This window comes from Maniola jurtina, chromosome 4 (genome assembly GCF_905333055.1).
Source record: "Maniola jurtina chromosome 4, ilManJurt1.1, whole genome shotgun sequence".
Classification (NCBI taxonomy): domain Eukaryota; kingdom Metazoa; phylum Arthropoda; class Insecta; order Lepidoptera; family Nymphalidae; genus Maniola; species Maniola jurtina.
Window position 1 is genome coordinate 6,047,966 of NC_060032.1, and position 16,456 is coordinate 6,064,421.

The window sequence follows — 16,456 nt, forward strand, 5'->3', positions numbered from 1 at the left end:
TAATGCGTACGATAGAACAATAATCCTAAAAATGAGCTCGCATAGCTTTATATGGCGTTATCCCCACCGAAGGGATTCGGCAGTGGTGGCGGAGTTGCGTTCGGCTGTCAATGGCGCTGGCGTTGATTGGCTGTCATGGCGGCAGTAGGCTATGATTGGCCGTCTTGGCGGTTATCGGCTGTAACAGGCGGTGATTGGCCAGCTCGGCTTGACTCGGATAGTCTGGTTGGCGTTGGCGCGTTGCGATTGGCTGAGGCGGCGTGGCGTTACAATAGATAAAAGCGAGTTTATTCAAAGTAGATATTGTCTAAGCATTTAAGAAAACTCTTTGAAAACTATAGAATAGGTTAAGTTTTTTACAAGCTTCTCCTACCTTCGCTATAATATGTAGGCATACCTAGGTTCAAGGCACATTGGCGCAAAGTGAAAGCGAAGCGACGCGTTTTTTCTAAAATATGCGTTATTTCTTTTATATCTATACCTATTATCTATATACTTACTAATAAATAAAATTGGAGTGTCTGTCTGTAATTTCGAAATAACTACCGCATATTATGGTCATATGGTTATTTGAACGATACCGTAACTGTATCACACGTTTTTAAAAATTTTGTCTGTCTGTCCGTTTGAAAACGCTAATCTTCGGAACGGCTGAACCGATTTTGACGGGATTTTCACAGACAAGTAGAGGATTGGCCAGGAAGTAACATAGGCTAGTTTTTTAACCGACTTTCAAAAAGGGAGTTGTGTTTTTCTACCTATGTACACCGAAGTCTCCGAGATTTCTGAACCGATTTGCGTAATTTTTTTTTAATCGATTAGAGTAACTTTGTGACATTGTTTCATTAAAAAATTGGATTCCAACTCCTCAATCCTGATGCTGCAGGGAATCTCACCATCAATATTGATAAGATTTAGAAACTGTCTTATAAATTGATGATGATATTGAAGGTATCTGTACTAAGTAAAGACTTTGTCGTTGACCTCTGGGTTTGGTACTTTTTGAAATATTTTTGAACATGCATCGATTGAGCTTCTCTACGCAAATACGCCTTGAGCCCTAGATAACAAACTTTGTGATCATTATTATAATTTATCGATTTGTAAATATTTTTTAATTTCGTGTAACGGATATAATTACACTATAATAGTAGATGTAAGTACTTTAGAGTTACAAGGTATTTTCCTTTGATAGTGTACTTGTGGATATCTAGTGGGAGGCATCAGTGTCTATTCGGTTGTACATAAATCTCTTCAGGTCGCTTTACTAAGTATTGCTATCCTTTACAACAGGCAACATTGTGAAAAATATGGCAATACCTCTTAGACCTCTCAATTTAATTTAGCTTTGATATTTATGTACTATCGAAAATTCACCTTTTTTGTTATTGTCTGCGTTTAGAAATAGGTATAATTTAAGGTTACTATGGTAATTGATTTACCAATAAAATTGAATTACACAGAGCTTTGATATTTTATTTCCATGATTTTACAATAAACATTAAGGGCCTGTTTACACAACCTCCATATAAATTTTATCCAACGAATGAATTTGACGTTATGACAGTATTTGTATTGAAAAAATGTCAAAATGCGTTACATACCTCGCGGTTGTGAAACAGGCCCTAAGATATCCAAGTGATAAAGATGTAAAGTCACATGGTTCATTACTTCTGGACACCATCTGAAAGAATTCAAGCTGTTTAGTATATTACAAATAAAAAATATTATTTACCTACAGATTTAAGGCTTGCGCAGACGAGGGATCATATTGTCCGTGGAAGACATGTCCGTAGTCTTTTATTAAGGTTTTAGTCCATGGTGCGCATTAAGTGCGATGCAGTGATCACTATCAATTTTTGTCCTCCGAGGACAATAGTCCGTCGTATGCGCAGGCTCTTAGACCCCAAGTTCATTTTTTATTAATTTAATAGATCTGATCATTTTTGCAACAATGTGGTTGGAAAATGGAAAAATCAATGATGATTAAAAAAATATAAACAAGTCAGGCATACTGACAAAACAATTTAAATAGAAGCCGTTTTATATTCTAAAATACAGAGATTAACGATATCACGTTAGTCGTTACCACGAGAACAGATGCAAGAAGTGCGCATTTTTCAATACTGAAAATGCACGGCAGAAACTAAGCATAATTACTGAAAAGTGCGGCTCTTGCGCCTTTTGAGGCCTCATGCGGCAATGTGCGATCTCCTTAATTCGGAACATAATTTTATGAATTAAAAATGCTAACCTAGACATCGACACTCCTGTAAAAAGAAAATTTAGGTTTATTAGATGCTTCAACTATGAAAAGAACTCAAACAAAATAGGTAGGTATATTTTACCGCTCCCGTTAATATGGGTTTTTCCGGTGGCTTGGCAATCAATTGGCTTTTTTTAGTTATTTTTGGAGTACAGGTGTCCACTGCCCCACCTGGAATGACGGAATATTACGTAACTACCTACCTACGTTTTTACGGTCGTTTATTGCGTGAAAGGTGTGCGCCTGACGATAGTCATGCTTTAAAAAGCAATGATGGGGGTTCAAGTTGAAGCGCCTAAAAGATGCCTATTCACTCTTGAATTGAAGGTATTCAGGTTATAAGAAGCAGGAAATACAGACGCTGGTATTTCACATCTTAGCAGTTCGAATCTGACACGTTGAACAAAAACGTTTCGTGCGAGTAGATTGGATGTCGACCACATAAGGAACTGTTTTGTGGTAGAGTGGTGAAGGAGGAACTAAGTTGTAAAGTTCCTGAGCACACTCCAAAATATATCCGATAAATCTGCTTAGTTATTAATAATTGCATGGTTGATATTGAAAATGTCGTTTGACTTCAAACTGACCTGGACCAACGTTAGCTCCCTCCACGGTGCTCACTTTATACAGCTGAAAAAGAAGGAGCATGAGTTATATTGAGAGTTACAGTGTGACAATCGCTATCACATTTGACTCCCTGATTGGATTATCAGTTAAAATGCCTGGAACAACTGTCAACGGAATAAAGCCCCAAGTGCACCAGGTCCACTAGTATCACCTCTAAAGCTTCCTTGTCTCAGTACCTAATTGCTACTTGGCAGAGCCGTCCCATAAACTGGCTCCAGTAGGTACCTACTCCATGCACGATAGAACTTTAGCTTGGCACAAGGTAAGGAGCTCTTCCGGCGTGAAATACCGCCAGTAGCCCGCCTCCATATTAGACTGCAGCATCACTTACCGCAGATTCCGATCCAATCGAAACCTATCTTGTATGTAAACAAAATTGTGGGTAAACAGGATGATCTCTATGTACCCTGCCATCGTCACCAGCCGCGAGTCCAGAGGATAGTGGTACCACGTCCGGCCCCCACTGCTTGATGAAGTGGCCGAGACGAGCCACGCGCTGCGCCGGCGTGGTCACCGTGTGCGAACCGCCACAGTAGCGGTTGCAAATGTGTTTACCCGTGTCGGACCTGTTTGAAAAGGTGGATAAAGCCGGTAGCATCCGAAGTCCTTATACTAACAGGATTTGATACAATGGGTAGCTATGGATCATCATTATCAATAAGTACATCGCCAGCTCACTACTAAGGACGGTCTTTTCTTAGAATGAGAAGGATTTGGTCATAGTCCACCACGCTGCGCGGCCAAGTGCGTTTTAGCAGACCTCACGTGACAGTATTTAAATTGCTTAAAACTTAACTTCGAAAAGTTTGTTACGAGCTCGGGAACGAACCCCCGATCTTCTCCACTTATTCTAAATTTTTGTCTAATCTCGCTTCGTTAGAAAGCAGCTCGATTGTGAGATTTGTCGAGATATCGGAATAAAACGAAGAGTAGAGAATACATAAGTACATATATCTACTATCTACCTTAATAATATATTCCCACACGAGTTCTGCTTGAATAAGTAAGTACGTTCCTACGTACGTAGGTACCTAAAGTTGATAGGTGCGTACCTGGTCCTCTGCGGTTTCTGTTGGGCCATTTGTTTATCGATGTTCTCCCAGTCATGCATATTCCGTTGGGGCACGTTCGCCGCTTGCGCCTTGCGTATCGTATCTATTATTCAGAATCAGATAAACCTCTTAACCGAGGAAAACAACATCCAAGTCCAAAATTATTTTAGATGAAGGTTAAGTAATATCAATTTCTGTACAGAGACAGACTTACAATCCGCGAGTCAAAATTTTATGCGAAATCTGTATAGCAGCTATACGGCTGTGAAATGTGGAAAGCAAAAAATCGGTCAAGTGCGAGTAGGACTCGCACACGAAGGGTGCCGTAGACCATTATACAAGAAATAACACTTTTTTTCATTGTGACGCTGGCAGACGCTCGCATGAAATCCAAGTGTTCATCAATCATTGTCTTCGATAGGTATACCTATATACCTATATCCTTATCATAAATCGATCTGTGGAGGCTATACATGATCGGGCATACCTACTTGGAGAATACCTAATGTTGATAAATTGCTTTGCAAGTTCTTATGTTGTAGTAGTCTGTTGTTGAGACCTGACCCAGACACTAGGCCTAGTGAGGTCTTCCGTCTGTAATTAACTACTTTAGAGTCAACATCAGACTATTTTGGTCTTTATGCGTGGTATTCCCCGAAGAGGAGATGCTGTGACTCACCAAGTTCGTAGCTAAGGTATGGCTTCATGGAAAAATTGCCCGGCAACGCTCTGGCGGCCGGCGCCGTCGTCGGCGCATCCATTGCCATCACCGCATTCGCATCGCAGGATATGCAGTTCACGTCCCTGGACAGAATAAAAGGTTTGTTTTATTTTTTATTAGTTGACAGCCCTTGACTGCACACTTGGTGGTAGGTGACATAAGAAGATTAACTTGGAAGATGGCAGTTTCAAACGCGATTCAGGATACTACAGCGATACAAATGACAAGATCTAAGCTAGATAGGTAAATATGTCCTTCAAAATGAGATATTTTGGGGACGGATCAACAAATTCCCTTAAAAACCGACAACGCATTACTCCAAATGTTTATGGGGGGCGGTAATCATTTAACATCAGGTGACTCGCTTGCTGGTTTGCTTGCTTGTATATAGTAAATAAATGTTCTATTTTTAGCCTTACCTTAGTAGCCGACGTTTAGTGCCTGCTGCCTCCACTTCTCGTCGCATCGCCGCCATTTGTTTAAGGTTATCCTGCAGTTGCTTCAGTTTGGTGTTGAAGAAATCTTTCACCGGGGACAGCTCCATCTTATCCAGCTTCATTTCGATCTCTCTTTGAATATCGTCCAGAGCTTGTTGCCACAAAGCCTCCTACATAGCAGAAGAATAGTTTTCATATGAAGAATAGTTACCTACGCCTACTCACTAAGAAATAATAAATTAAGAACACGTAAATTCGCGCTATGATATCTTGGAGAGCGATAAACGTAATTCCAACCTCCTGAGAAAAGAGTTTCGAGCTATATGTGATTCTTACCATTAAAAGGCCCTTGCTGTTTATTGTAAGGTATTTTGAGCGTTTGTAGGATTTCGAAGCCTCAGAATATGGGAGATATCGGGATGCCGAAACACGCACCGATGTCTCCCTTATGTTTGATGCCTGTAAGGCTCTTCCCCAGGAAAACAGTTCTCCTGAAATACTACTTACTTGGACATTGAGTTTTCCAATAGCATGCTCCAGTCCTCGTGACAAGTCATCACAGGCCAGCTCGAATTGATCATGGGAAACCTTACGCGCAAGCAGACGAAGGTCAGCCTTTTCAGCCATAGCTTCGACCATGTCTTCGCGGTCTAGTTTTATTGTCTTTAATAGCTCTATTTGTTCCAGCAGTGCCTGAAATATTTACTAAACTCAACAAGAATGCAATGTACAGAGCGTCAATGCTAAGCTTGTTCGGTAGATCAGCAAGTTTACTAATTTAACGATAAAATTGGTAAGTAGGATTATATTTAGTCGTCGCACGTTTTTCAACGTTAGCGCGAACGTTACCGGTTCGACATGAGCATATTCTATGGCAGGTTTGTACGACCAAAATTCGCTAGCTTGCGATGAGCTTGCATCGGCAGATTTAAGATCTATCATAATACTCGTATTATCGTTATCAGAGTACCTATCATTATGGTATCGTAAGAAATCGGAAAATCTAACGTTCATATGATATTGTCGATCTTCTTTTTCAGCTGCCAGCTGAAGCGCTGTTTCGTGCACTTGTTTTAGCTGTTCTTGCATTTCTTGCACAGTTTGGAAAAGTGTCATCAATCCTGTGTTCACAATAAATATTTATGTGTCTACCATGTCATATTATACCTACTGCCATCATTTGAAATGTTTTTTTGAGCTAGATATTTGTCCTTACCCTGCAAATCTTTTATGAGGTCGGGAGATAACTTTCCGAATGAAAATTCCTGCGTTAAAGCATTAACTTGTTTCATTAAGTACTCCAATTGATCTTGAAAGGAGGTGATCTGCAATATTACAATATTGTCAAAAATAAAAAAGCACATCTTGGATATCTGAGAACATGATAAAGCGAAGAAGTGTAGCGGTATAGATATTTTTTATTCACCTGATCTTGAATAACACCATCATTTTTGCCAATACTGTCACAGCATTCTTTGAGACGTTTTTCTAGATCAATGATCCTCTCCATGAGACCAGCCGTCATTGCTGAGAAGGATTGACGTGGGTATTCAGATATTCGGCGTTCTGCAAGAGAATAATATCGTTGTAAAATCTTTGAAACCTACCTATTATTACATTTTATCCAATGGCTTTGGATAAAACACTGCCGTACACTTAAGTTTTTTATAGTAGGATCAATATGAGATGGAACGGGATAACGTATAAAAATGGAATGGAGATAATAGTTAATACCGTACCTACTTCTAGAATCTAGACAATTAAGATTCAAAATGGAATGAAGGTCTGGGTAGATAGATACTTAAAGTAATGAGTCAAAACATTAATTGTTATCTCACTACTAGTCTAGTTACTACTACTTAGTTCTAGGTTCTACAGGGAATAAACTATCACGCGGTCACAATGCAAAAATTTCATGGGTACAGACTTTAAAATAACGTGTGGCTGCTATCAGGCCTGCTGGTAAGTGATGATGCAGCCTAAGGTGGAGTGATCTTGCATAAAAGGTGCCTGTTCACTCTTAACTTAAAGGTACCCATATTGAAATTGGAGGGGAAAATTGCTGCTGGAAGGGCATTCTATAGTCTGCAGTGATCACGCGGTAAATAATGTTTAAATCTACCTGGTGGTGGCGGTGGTAGTGGAGCCGGAGCCCCAGGAGTTGATGGAGACAGCAGCGGCGGTGGGGGTGGTGGTATAGAATCTGTAGTCAAATTTTGAAGTAAACCAACAAGAATTCCAGTAAGAAGAATTTTGTACATATTAATCTTTAGCTCATTTCAAATCTGAGGATTAAGGTTTTTTAATAATCGCTTGAGAAGTCATCGATTTTCCGAGATAAAAACTATATCACTTTCCAGGGTTTTAACTAATTATACTCTTGCAAAAAATCATGCCAATCCCTTCCTCCGATGCGATGTGATTGAAAGACAAACTAATAAACCAACAAACAAACACACTTTCGCATATAATATGGGTAGTGAACTGATAGATATGAGTAGTAATTTTATCACATTAAATAGGTATACCATTCGCGGGTTGGAAAAGACTTGGAGTCCATACCTAATCCAGCTTGTAAGTCCGATAAAGCGGTATAGAAAGAGTTGGTCAAATTGTCCAGGTCGCCACGTATACGGTCCAAAGTAGCAGTTACGGCTGCCAATTCTTCCCTGGTTGCTGGTGATCCAGGTGCACCCTGTGCCAATGGTGTTGGGGGTGGTCCAATTGTTACTGGCGCCACCGGTGCCGGGGGTGGTTCTGATGCACCCGGCGCCACTGGTGCCAGGGGTGGTCCAGATGCAGCCGGTGCCACTGGTGCCGGGGGTGGTCCAGATGCAACCGGCGGAACTGGTGCCGGAGGTGCGATGTCAGGTGCAGATGCGGCAGGTGGCGGTGCACGTGGTGCTACAGCAGATGGTCTGTAAATAAATCCGTCGTAGTGTCCAGGTGTAGATTGTTTCTTTATAGCGATCAACTGCATCCTTGGTCTAGAGACAAGTTTCAGCTACGGATTATGAGGTCCGGGATCGAGTCTTGGGTAGGGCCAACAAAGTTAATGTGACAAAAGAACATGATTATATTATAGAGATTATAAATCAAACTATTGAGTTAAAGAATTTTTTCAAATCGGCTTAGAAATCTCGGAGAAATCGGTGTTCATATTAAAAATATTGGTGACATACCTACGTGTATGTGAACATTTATGCATACGTATTACTTCGTATTAAGAATGACACTTAGGTGTTTTATAGTATCTACGTATTACAACCTTCCTGAAAATATGTAAATTACGATAGTGAAAAATTACCAAAACCGGTTCAATGGTTTTTGAGATAATTGCGGACATACAGATATATACATGCGGATCAAATATATAAACTCCTTTTAAGTTAGTTTTGTTAAAACAGAATCCAGTATATATTCAGGAATTCAGTATATATTCAATAGTATGTTATTGTATAGTGTATAATATATGCTGGACTAATGACCGAAGAAGGTGGCGGGGAGCGGGTGGATGAGGAAGTCGGAGGACCGTGTTTGGTGGTGCGCTCTTGGAAAGGCCTATGTCCAGCTGTGGACTTATACAGGCTGATGGATTGGATTGGATGTATTCAGTGGCAAAATTACTTTTAAAAATAGATACTAAATCTAATCCGACTTACGCTACGGAAGGTCGGCGTTGCACTGCATCCTGTAAAGCACTCGTATCTGCAATGAGATCTTGCACCAACGAGCTCAGCTTGGCGAGACCAGTTTCAGCCGCCTCCAGGCGAGAAGATACGTTCAGTGAAGTCCACATATCGGTTATGGCTTTCAGGTTAGTTTGCGATCTGTCAAGAATATGAAATCAATTATTTAGGACAATGACGTGACTTTATGTCTATGTACCTATGTATTCAAATAAGGACCTTGAACGAATTAAGGACGTAGAAAATCTTTAGTTTTTCTTTTTTCACATCTTTTTACTTTATGAGTGCCCTGACAATTGACATGCACTTTTTATGATAAATGCAGCTATATTATATTTATTTTTATACTATAATTTTATAAGTAATATATTTTTTTCAATAGTGAGTCTGTTATTTTATGCGAGATGTACAAAAAACTTTTTATCTACTGCTACCAGATAAAAATTCTTTTAAAACTATATAAGCCTTTGAGAATCTGTTCCGACCATAGTATCCCTCTTGAACCTATAATAAGTATCTAGATACCTGAGAAAATAAGTATAATACGCAACAGGTCGAGATGGCAATCGGGGTATGAGGCACCGGGTTAGCACGGGGGCTATGTGGCTGTCGCTTACTAATAGGTACCTGACTTCCTCCAGAATTTCGTGGTTTTTGGGCATACTCCCGTAGACACGACTCTTGAGATCTTCAACTGTGTTTTCCAGGACGTTGAACCTGCTTATCGTGACCAAGGACAGTTTCTCGGTTGATGTCAAGCCCCGGGCGGGCAGTGGCTGTGGCGATGGAGGTGATCGCGTACGGGTTGGACTTGTCAGCACTGCGAAATTCAAAATCACGAAATGGTCGTTAGGGGTGTAAAAAGCTGTCGTCCTTACGTGCAAGGTGCATGAGTCCAGGGGAGTATATTCTCGAGGATGAGCCCAATTGGCGTCGCGCAAGAGGGGCACCGGTACACGTTCTTTAGAGTCCCCGGAGCCTCCAAGGATGGCCATCGAGTGGGTTTTAGTGGATAGAAACTCCACATAATTCGATCTCAATGAGGTATCTAAGACCTCCGCTTCCCCCTCCCGTTAACAAAAAAGAGGAAATGGGGGACTAATAATATTGTAAGTGAGCGGTCCGATCATCACTTATCCAATTGATGATGATGATGGAGTTCTTTTGTTCCATCGTGGAACTCAGGGTTGTAGCAGTTGACTCTTTTAAGGTCTGATTCGGTGGACCTCTTCCAGGTGTTGGTTGGTCGGCTAGGTCTCCTTCGACCGGCAGGCTACCAATGGAACGCCATTTGAGCAGCCCCCTCGTCTCTTCGCAGAATATGCCCGACCCAATTTGGTAGTCTGAATTTGGTCTTTACCTACGGAGTACCTCCGTCACTCGGAGAGCACGTCAAATCGTCGGTTCCAGTTATTATAAAGGTGTAATGCTAAATAAACACCACGGTTTTGCTAAAAAAAGCTAAATATGAGTAAAAATAAAATGTTAATAAAATACTTACCTGGTGATTCTGATCTCTTCCGTCGTTCCACTGTAAGAGAAGGGATCCAATTAGGATTAATTTGCAAGATAATTTAATAAATCAAAACTGAACTGTCATACGTAATTAAGTAAGCAGGCACGTAGGTGAAATGCTTACCAACTAATATAGTTTCTTTCTCCGTTTTAGAAGCTTGTGGTGGTTGGGCTGGAAAATAGAATAATTAATTAATATATAATTATTTATTTGACCAATAACTAAAAATTAATCAATTAAAAACCGGTCAAGTGCGAGTCGGACTCATACACGAAGAGTTCCGTACAATCGTAAAAGATGATGTACTTTTTTCAATTTATATGGCGACCATATTGAAATTTTTATTATTTGTTGTTATAGCGGCAATAAAAATACACATTTTGTGAAAATTTCAGCTCTCTACCCACCCAATACCTACTATGGTTAACCAAATACAGCCCGTTGACAGACAGATGGACGGACGGACAGGGGAGGCTTAATAATTGGGTTTCGATGGCACCCTTCGGGTACGGAACCCTAGAATGTGAAAATAAGTAGGTAAGCCTAATGTGTCTGTAGGTATGCTAAATAATTTGAACTTACGTAGCTCCTCCCTCTTTGTATGATCCTAAAATAAAAAATGTACTTGGGTTAATTTAGATATATTGATAAAAAAAAAAACATTGATACCATAGCGTTTTTAAGACCTCGCCATTTTCCTAATGGAGGGGGTCCGAGGTTCAGTCCCGGGCAGGAACTTTTAACTTTACTGAGTTATGTGCGTTTAAAGCAAGACATCACCTGCTTTAACTGTAAAGGAAAATATCGTGAGGAAATCTGCATGCCTGAGAGTTCTCCATAATGCTCTCAAAGTTGAAATCTGTCAATCCGCACTTGGCTAGCATGGTAAACTATGGTCAAAATCCTTCTCACTCCGAGAGAAGACCCGTGCTCTGTAGTGAGCCGGCGATGGGATGATGATGATGATGTTTCATACTGATTCTTCCGTGTCAACGATGTACTCAGTGACTGCTATGGTCTGGGCGTTCTCCCGGCCAACGGGCAGGGCTGCGACGCTACCGCGCAGTTCGACGTTCTTGCCAAGCACTCGCATCTGTTGCGCGAGGCAGTGCAACACTGTTTGAAGCATACCGAAATCCACAACTCCAATCTGGAGAACACAAGCCAAAACAGCAAAAATCAAAGTCAAAATCTAGCAAATATCCACGGGTATGTAGGGAACTCTAGCTATTCGGAGTTATATGTGTATTTTGTGAGGAAACCTGCAATCTGCATGCCTGAGAGTTCTTCATAATATTGAAGTCTGCGAAGACTGTAGACTATGGTCTAAATCTCTAAACCCTTCTCATTCTGAGTGAAGGACCGTGCTCAGTAGTGGGCCGGTGATTGGTTGATCATGATGATGATATTTTTGGAAATGTGATTTTCAAATTCATTTTAGCTTACTTCGGGAGTGCCGATTGCGAGATCAATCATCTCACTGATATTCACTAAAACAGCTGTTTCTTCTGTAACAAATTGTTTGGATATTAATATTTCTAATACTTCTAAATTAGGTCAGTCATTTTTGGCCTGGGCAGATGATAGAAAATGAAAAATCGGTGCTAACTGTTCTAACTGTAAGAAGTGGCTGGTAGGAAGGTATGCTATCTTAATGAGTGTGGGTTAATACCCACACTCAATAGAAAAGGCAGTGTGATGGCTCTAATGAGCCATCACACTGCCTTTTCTATTGAGCTGTTTATTTTTTTTGAATGATAAATATTTTAAATTGTTTTTTATCTCTTGCACAACGGTTGCGGCACCGCTACACTAATTCATGCGTTACGACAATCATGAAACGCTTCATCTCCCTGGATAACAAGTGTTAAGCCTGTTCTTCACTCGCATGCGAATCGTGGCGTGGCGTGTGCGCAGGCCTGTGAGTGGTGTGAAACATAAATGATGTCAATAATTATTATAGTCACGTTATTTTTTTAAATGAAAGGGGTAAAGTTTGTAAGTTTGTTTGTAGGAATGGATCTCTGGAACTATTGATCCGATTTTGAATATTCTTTTATCAGTATAATGCTACGTTATTCCCGAGTATTTAATATAGCCTATATTTTGTTTTCAAAAAAGTTAAAGATCCCTACGAAAATTGTAAGGTACTTATCGCGTCGACTGCGAGTTTCGGGCGGAGCTAAGTGAAGCCGCTCTTCCCGCACCCCAATATCTTGGCGGATTTCAATGTTTTCTTTTATATTTCGGGCGCTTAAGATCATTTTCGGACTAATTATGAGTTCGAAACTCATCAAGATCTCATACATTTCCTAAGACAACGCTAACACCGCTGGCAACTATTTTTTGGTCGTTTTTGTCATTAAACTCTTCCTCGTTTTCAAAAAATCAACCAGCTCATCTGTTCCGATCCTATATCGCGGTCACTTTTTAAACTATTTATATTATATTCTGTACTTCGTGGTGTAGATAGTTGTTTTGAGTCGTACACGAGCGTCTGTGCCACAGCCCCGGCCCACGATTTGCACGGGAGTGGAGAACAGGCTTCAGACTCCGGGCTGGCGATGTCAAGACTCAAGACTCAAGGGACAAGACAAGAGACAAGATAATTACTACGTTGATAGATTTATTCTTTACATTGACATCCTGAGTTGAGAAACGTTTTGTGGCATTCTTTGCGATAGGTACCTACCTACATTGTTACTTGGGTATCAACATTTTTTTTAAATGATAAAAAATTGTAAGTACTTAAGTACTTACTATTAGTTTTATTCACCTGGGTTTGTGCATATTATTTTAACAACATAAATTATTCCAATTGTAGACAGTAGAATTTCCTAATACTTCCTTAAGGTACCTAGTACCTACCTATTTTCGTTTCATTATCGTCGCAGTTTCTTTTGAAATTGATTTATCCCTTAAGAAAACTAGAACGGTGTTGATCATACCAACAGATGAGAATGAGTTAATATTAATTTAAGAGCATCATTACACTAAGTAAGATTGTGATGACATCCTAAGCAGGGATTATCTCTTCGGAGCTCGGGATAGAGTGAGAGCCGATCGCTTACAACAAATAGATTTGGGACGACCGCTGAGGACGACGAAATTAGTGAGCGAAAAAATATATGAACCATGAATGAAAGTGGGCCCATTCAGAGGCACCAAAAATATCATTAACTATTGGTGACTTACCGTGCATTTTAGTTTTGTTACTAAGAGCCACCCTCTATAACTGTTCAAAAGAATATCAAATAAAAACTAAAATCAATCTAAAATAATTAACACAATATTCTCAAAATTATTAACATTTTAGCATTGTTTATAAACTGCAAACATCAACTTCACATTGACAAAAATAAATTATTTTTTAATGTTTTTTTTTGCATCGAGGTTTTTATTCCAACATATTAAATAAGTAAGTAAGCAAAAAGTTCTAAACAGTTTTTTGGGTTGTAAAAAAACTCCTCTGTTCAATGATATACAACAATTCAATGATAAATAAAATGCTTTAGTAGGAACTACTTGGAACCCATCAATCACAATTATTTAGAGTTGGTGAACATAAATTCACAAAATATGGTCTACGAATTGGCAAATTCTTAATTCTCGTGGTAGGTAAGATGGGCAGCTGGTTTTAAACACTCCTCAATCCTGATATTCACATCAGGATTATTTCGAAAAAATGCTAATCTTGGCCTAGGTGAACTAATCCAAAATATCAATAATCTTGATGGCTCCACATCTGAAATCCATCCTCGGGCCCTAAGGATCTTCACGAAACGCCGTATTTTGTATTTTTATGTCGTATACAGATGGAATTTATAACCTAGTCACAAAACTTAAAGTGGAATTGCATCGTAAATTAATGTGCCTGGAGTGCTATTTAGTTAATAATAAAAATAAATAAACAAAAATTGCCCAAATCATCTCCTGTCATTACGCGATTAATGTCCAGTTGTTTAATCATACAATCTTTGCTATTTAAGCTGGTGCAAATGCCAAGCGATACCCTCGACTATAAAATATACGGGCTCGGTTTATAAACTGCCAAGACCGAGTGAAAGTAAAAGCATTAAGAGTTGCGAGGACCACCCGAAGCTTTCCAGTCCACCTGCCTCTGAACATCCTGTTTGCTTTATATAACTCCTTTATTTATGCATAGGACCAACATAGGACCAAGATTTAATGGCTTTTATTTTAATAAACAAATCGACAGTTGCGTTCATGTTCCTAGTTGCAAGGACAGCCTTGATTTGATCAAATTAACCTACTTTACCTACTTGAATAAATGTTTTGATCAAATGAACTTGAACTACCTAGGTAGGTACGTGTCTACCAATAAAACGTTAGTTTTCAACCTAAGAATTCGTGTTGGAGAAGGCTCACATAGTAGATTAACATACCTATAGGTAGATAGGTAGGTAATAGGTATACCATATTTGCACATGAGTACCTATTAAATTCATGTTCCAATATTAAGTACGAAGCTATTAAGCTTGGTACTCAAATCCAACCGGTCGCAGCCGGGGCGAAGGACCTAGTAAAATACGTAATCTTTAAAGAGTACCTATAAAAAAGGGGCAAACGGTATTTGTCTGTAAAACGTGCTTTTCACCAACATTTCACGGAGAAGCTTTGTATACATAGGTACCAAATTATCTAGCACATTTAGATTAATTTTAATCCATAGAACGGATAAGTCTACCCGTGCGAAGCAGGGGCGAATGAAATAGGCCTAATATTAATATTATGGTTCTAAGTATTACTCAAATTAAAAACCTCTCGGAAAAATTAAATAAGTGCCAAGTACATACCTAGATATTGCAGAATTTACAGGAAAAGACTTCACGTTAAAATATTCAATCCAATCTCATCGCCATAAAATTAGGCCAACGTTGGTTAATGCACGGATTTGTACGAAATTCGCATGCATCTGACCTAGATTCATGTTTTGATTTTCGTCGACATATTCATTCTATGACTATATAAGTACGAGGTATTTATTATTACACATATTCAAATATCTTGATAATGATATTCTTCCACTTTTTAGCACAAGCGTGCACAGACAGACCGACCAAAATAATAATATTTTGTCTATCTAACCTTTCATCAAAACCACTAAGATAATGAATTATTACTTGCCATGAGACACTTTTTATGCGTTATAAAGTTAAATATTAGGTAGTTTCGTTTCAGCTCCGATATTTACAAGTAAAGTGTTGTTTGCTTTAAATTTTGACCCTTGATAATTAATTTTACAAACCCTAATGGACCAATTAAAAATTTGACGATACCTGATATAGGTAATAGGTAGGTATCGTCAAATTTTTAATTGGAGCATAAATTTTTGATGTATGTAGCCCAGTTCCTTTGGTTACTGGAGTGAGACTGGAGCTTCGAAATAATGATCAGAAAATTCGAAATGGTGATTCGAAATCTCTAAATCATTATAATATCTAATAGTAGAAAATTACGCAAATCTTCCTTCCAGTCTTTGCTAGAAGTGCTTTTAGGATGTTGGCGTGTGCCACAAAGATTCTAAGGTGAATTGATACAACAGAATCAGCAAAGCATGGTAGCTGAACAGTGAAAAGTTGCCCTAACAGCTCAAACCAAAATTGTAAACAAACCGACGAGTTCTTTACTTTGTATCCATAAATATTGACGTAGGACGTAGGTACACCGAGATAAACCGTGGAAACAACGGGTAATTGAATCGAATATGTGCGTTGTAACGATGAGTTGATTTCACTGAAATGGACATAATATTATACCTATCTACATGTACTTACGCTGGAAAAGGTGCTACCATTCAAAATGACAGTTATTTTTTGTGCCGATTCGAAGCGCCCGCGTCTCACCGAGCGTACCAGGCATTAAAATTGACACTTTGTGTAGTGTCAAATGGTCTTCGTGATGACATTATTTGATCTTGACAGATGTCTCCCCACTAACATTTACTTTCGAGTACGCTCACGTCACATAATGCTCACTGCTGTTATTATCAGCGCCAAAATGGTGAAAATCAAGTTGCTTCAAAAACAAATCAGCAATTGTAAGTCCAGTGTACCTACTTGTATTAGTAGTGGTCAGTGGTTGGTTTGTATCGGTGGTTACAGCTGGAGCGCTAAAACCGCCTTGT

The 16,456-nt window shown here is 39.3% G+C and overlaps 1 protein-coding gene across 2 annotated transcripts; it reads right to left on the minus strand.

Moving 5' to 3' along the window:
- Positions 1-1,010: 1,010 nt before the first annotated feature.
- LOC123864540 (uncharacterized protein C16orf96-like) lies at positions 1,011-13,665 on the minus strand. 2 transcript variants are annotated; one of them, XM_045905074.1, is made up of 22 exons: positions 13,504-13,665; positions 11,755-11,816; positions 11,285-11,458; positions 10,891-10,915; positions 10,432-10,479; positions 10,294-10,323; positions 9,420-9,612; positions 8,766-8,933; positions 7,666-8,021; positions 7,226-7,306; positions 6,530-6,669; positions 6,320-6,428; positions 6,112-6,224; positions 5,611-5,796; positions 5,086-5,273; positions 4,625-4,749; positions 3,946-4,048; positions 3,300-3,459; positions 2,854-2,896; positions 2,349-2,437; positions 2,255-2,270; positions 1,011-1,684 (listed from the first exon to the last, which is right to left on the minus strand). In XM_045905074.1, the coding sequence occupies exons 1-22, from the start codon at positions 13,508-13,510 to the stop codon at positions 1,668-1,670; spliced, it is 2,433 nt and encodes an 810-aa protein (XP_045761030.1). In that variant the 5' UTR covers positions 13,511-13,665; the 3' UTR covers positions 1,011-1,667. The 2 variants fall into 2 exon arrangements, with proteins under 2 accessions (XP_045761030.1, XP_045761029.1); XM_045905073.1 differs by having other exon boundaries at positions 6,530-6,672.
- Positions 13,666-16,456: the final 2,791 nt, after the last annotated feature.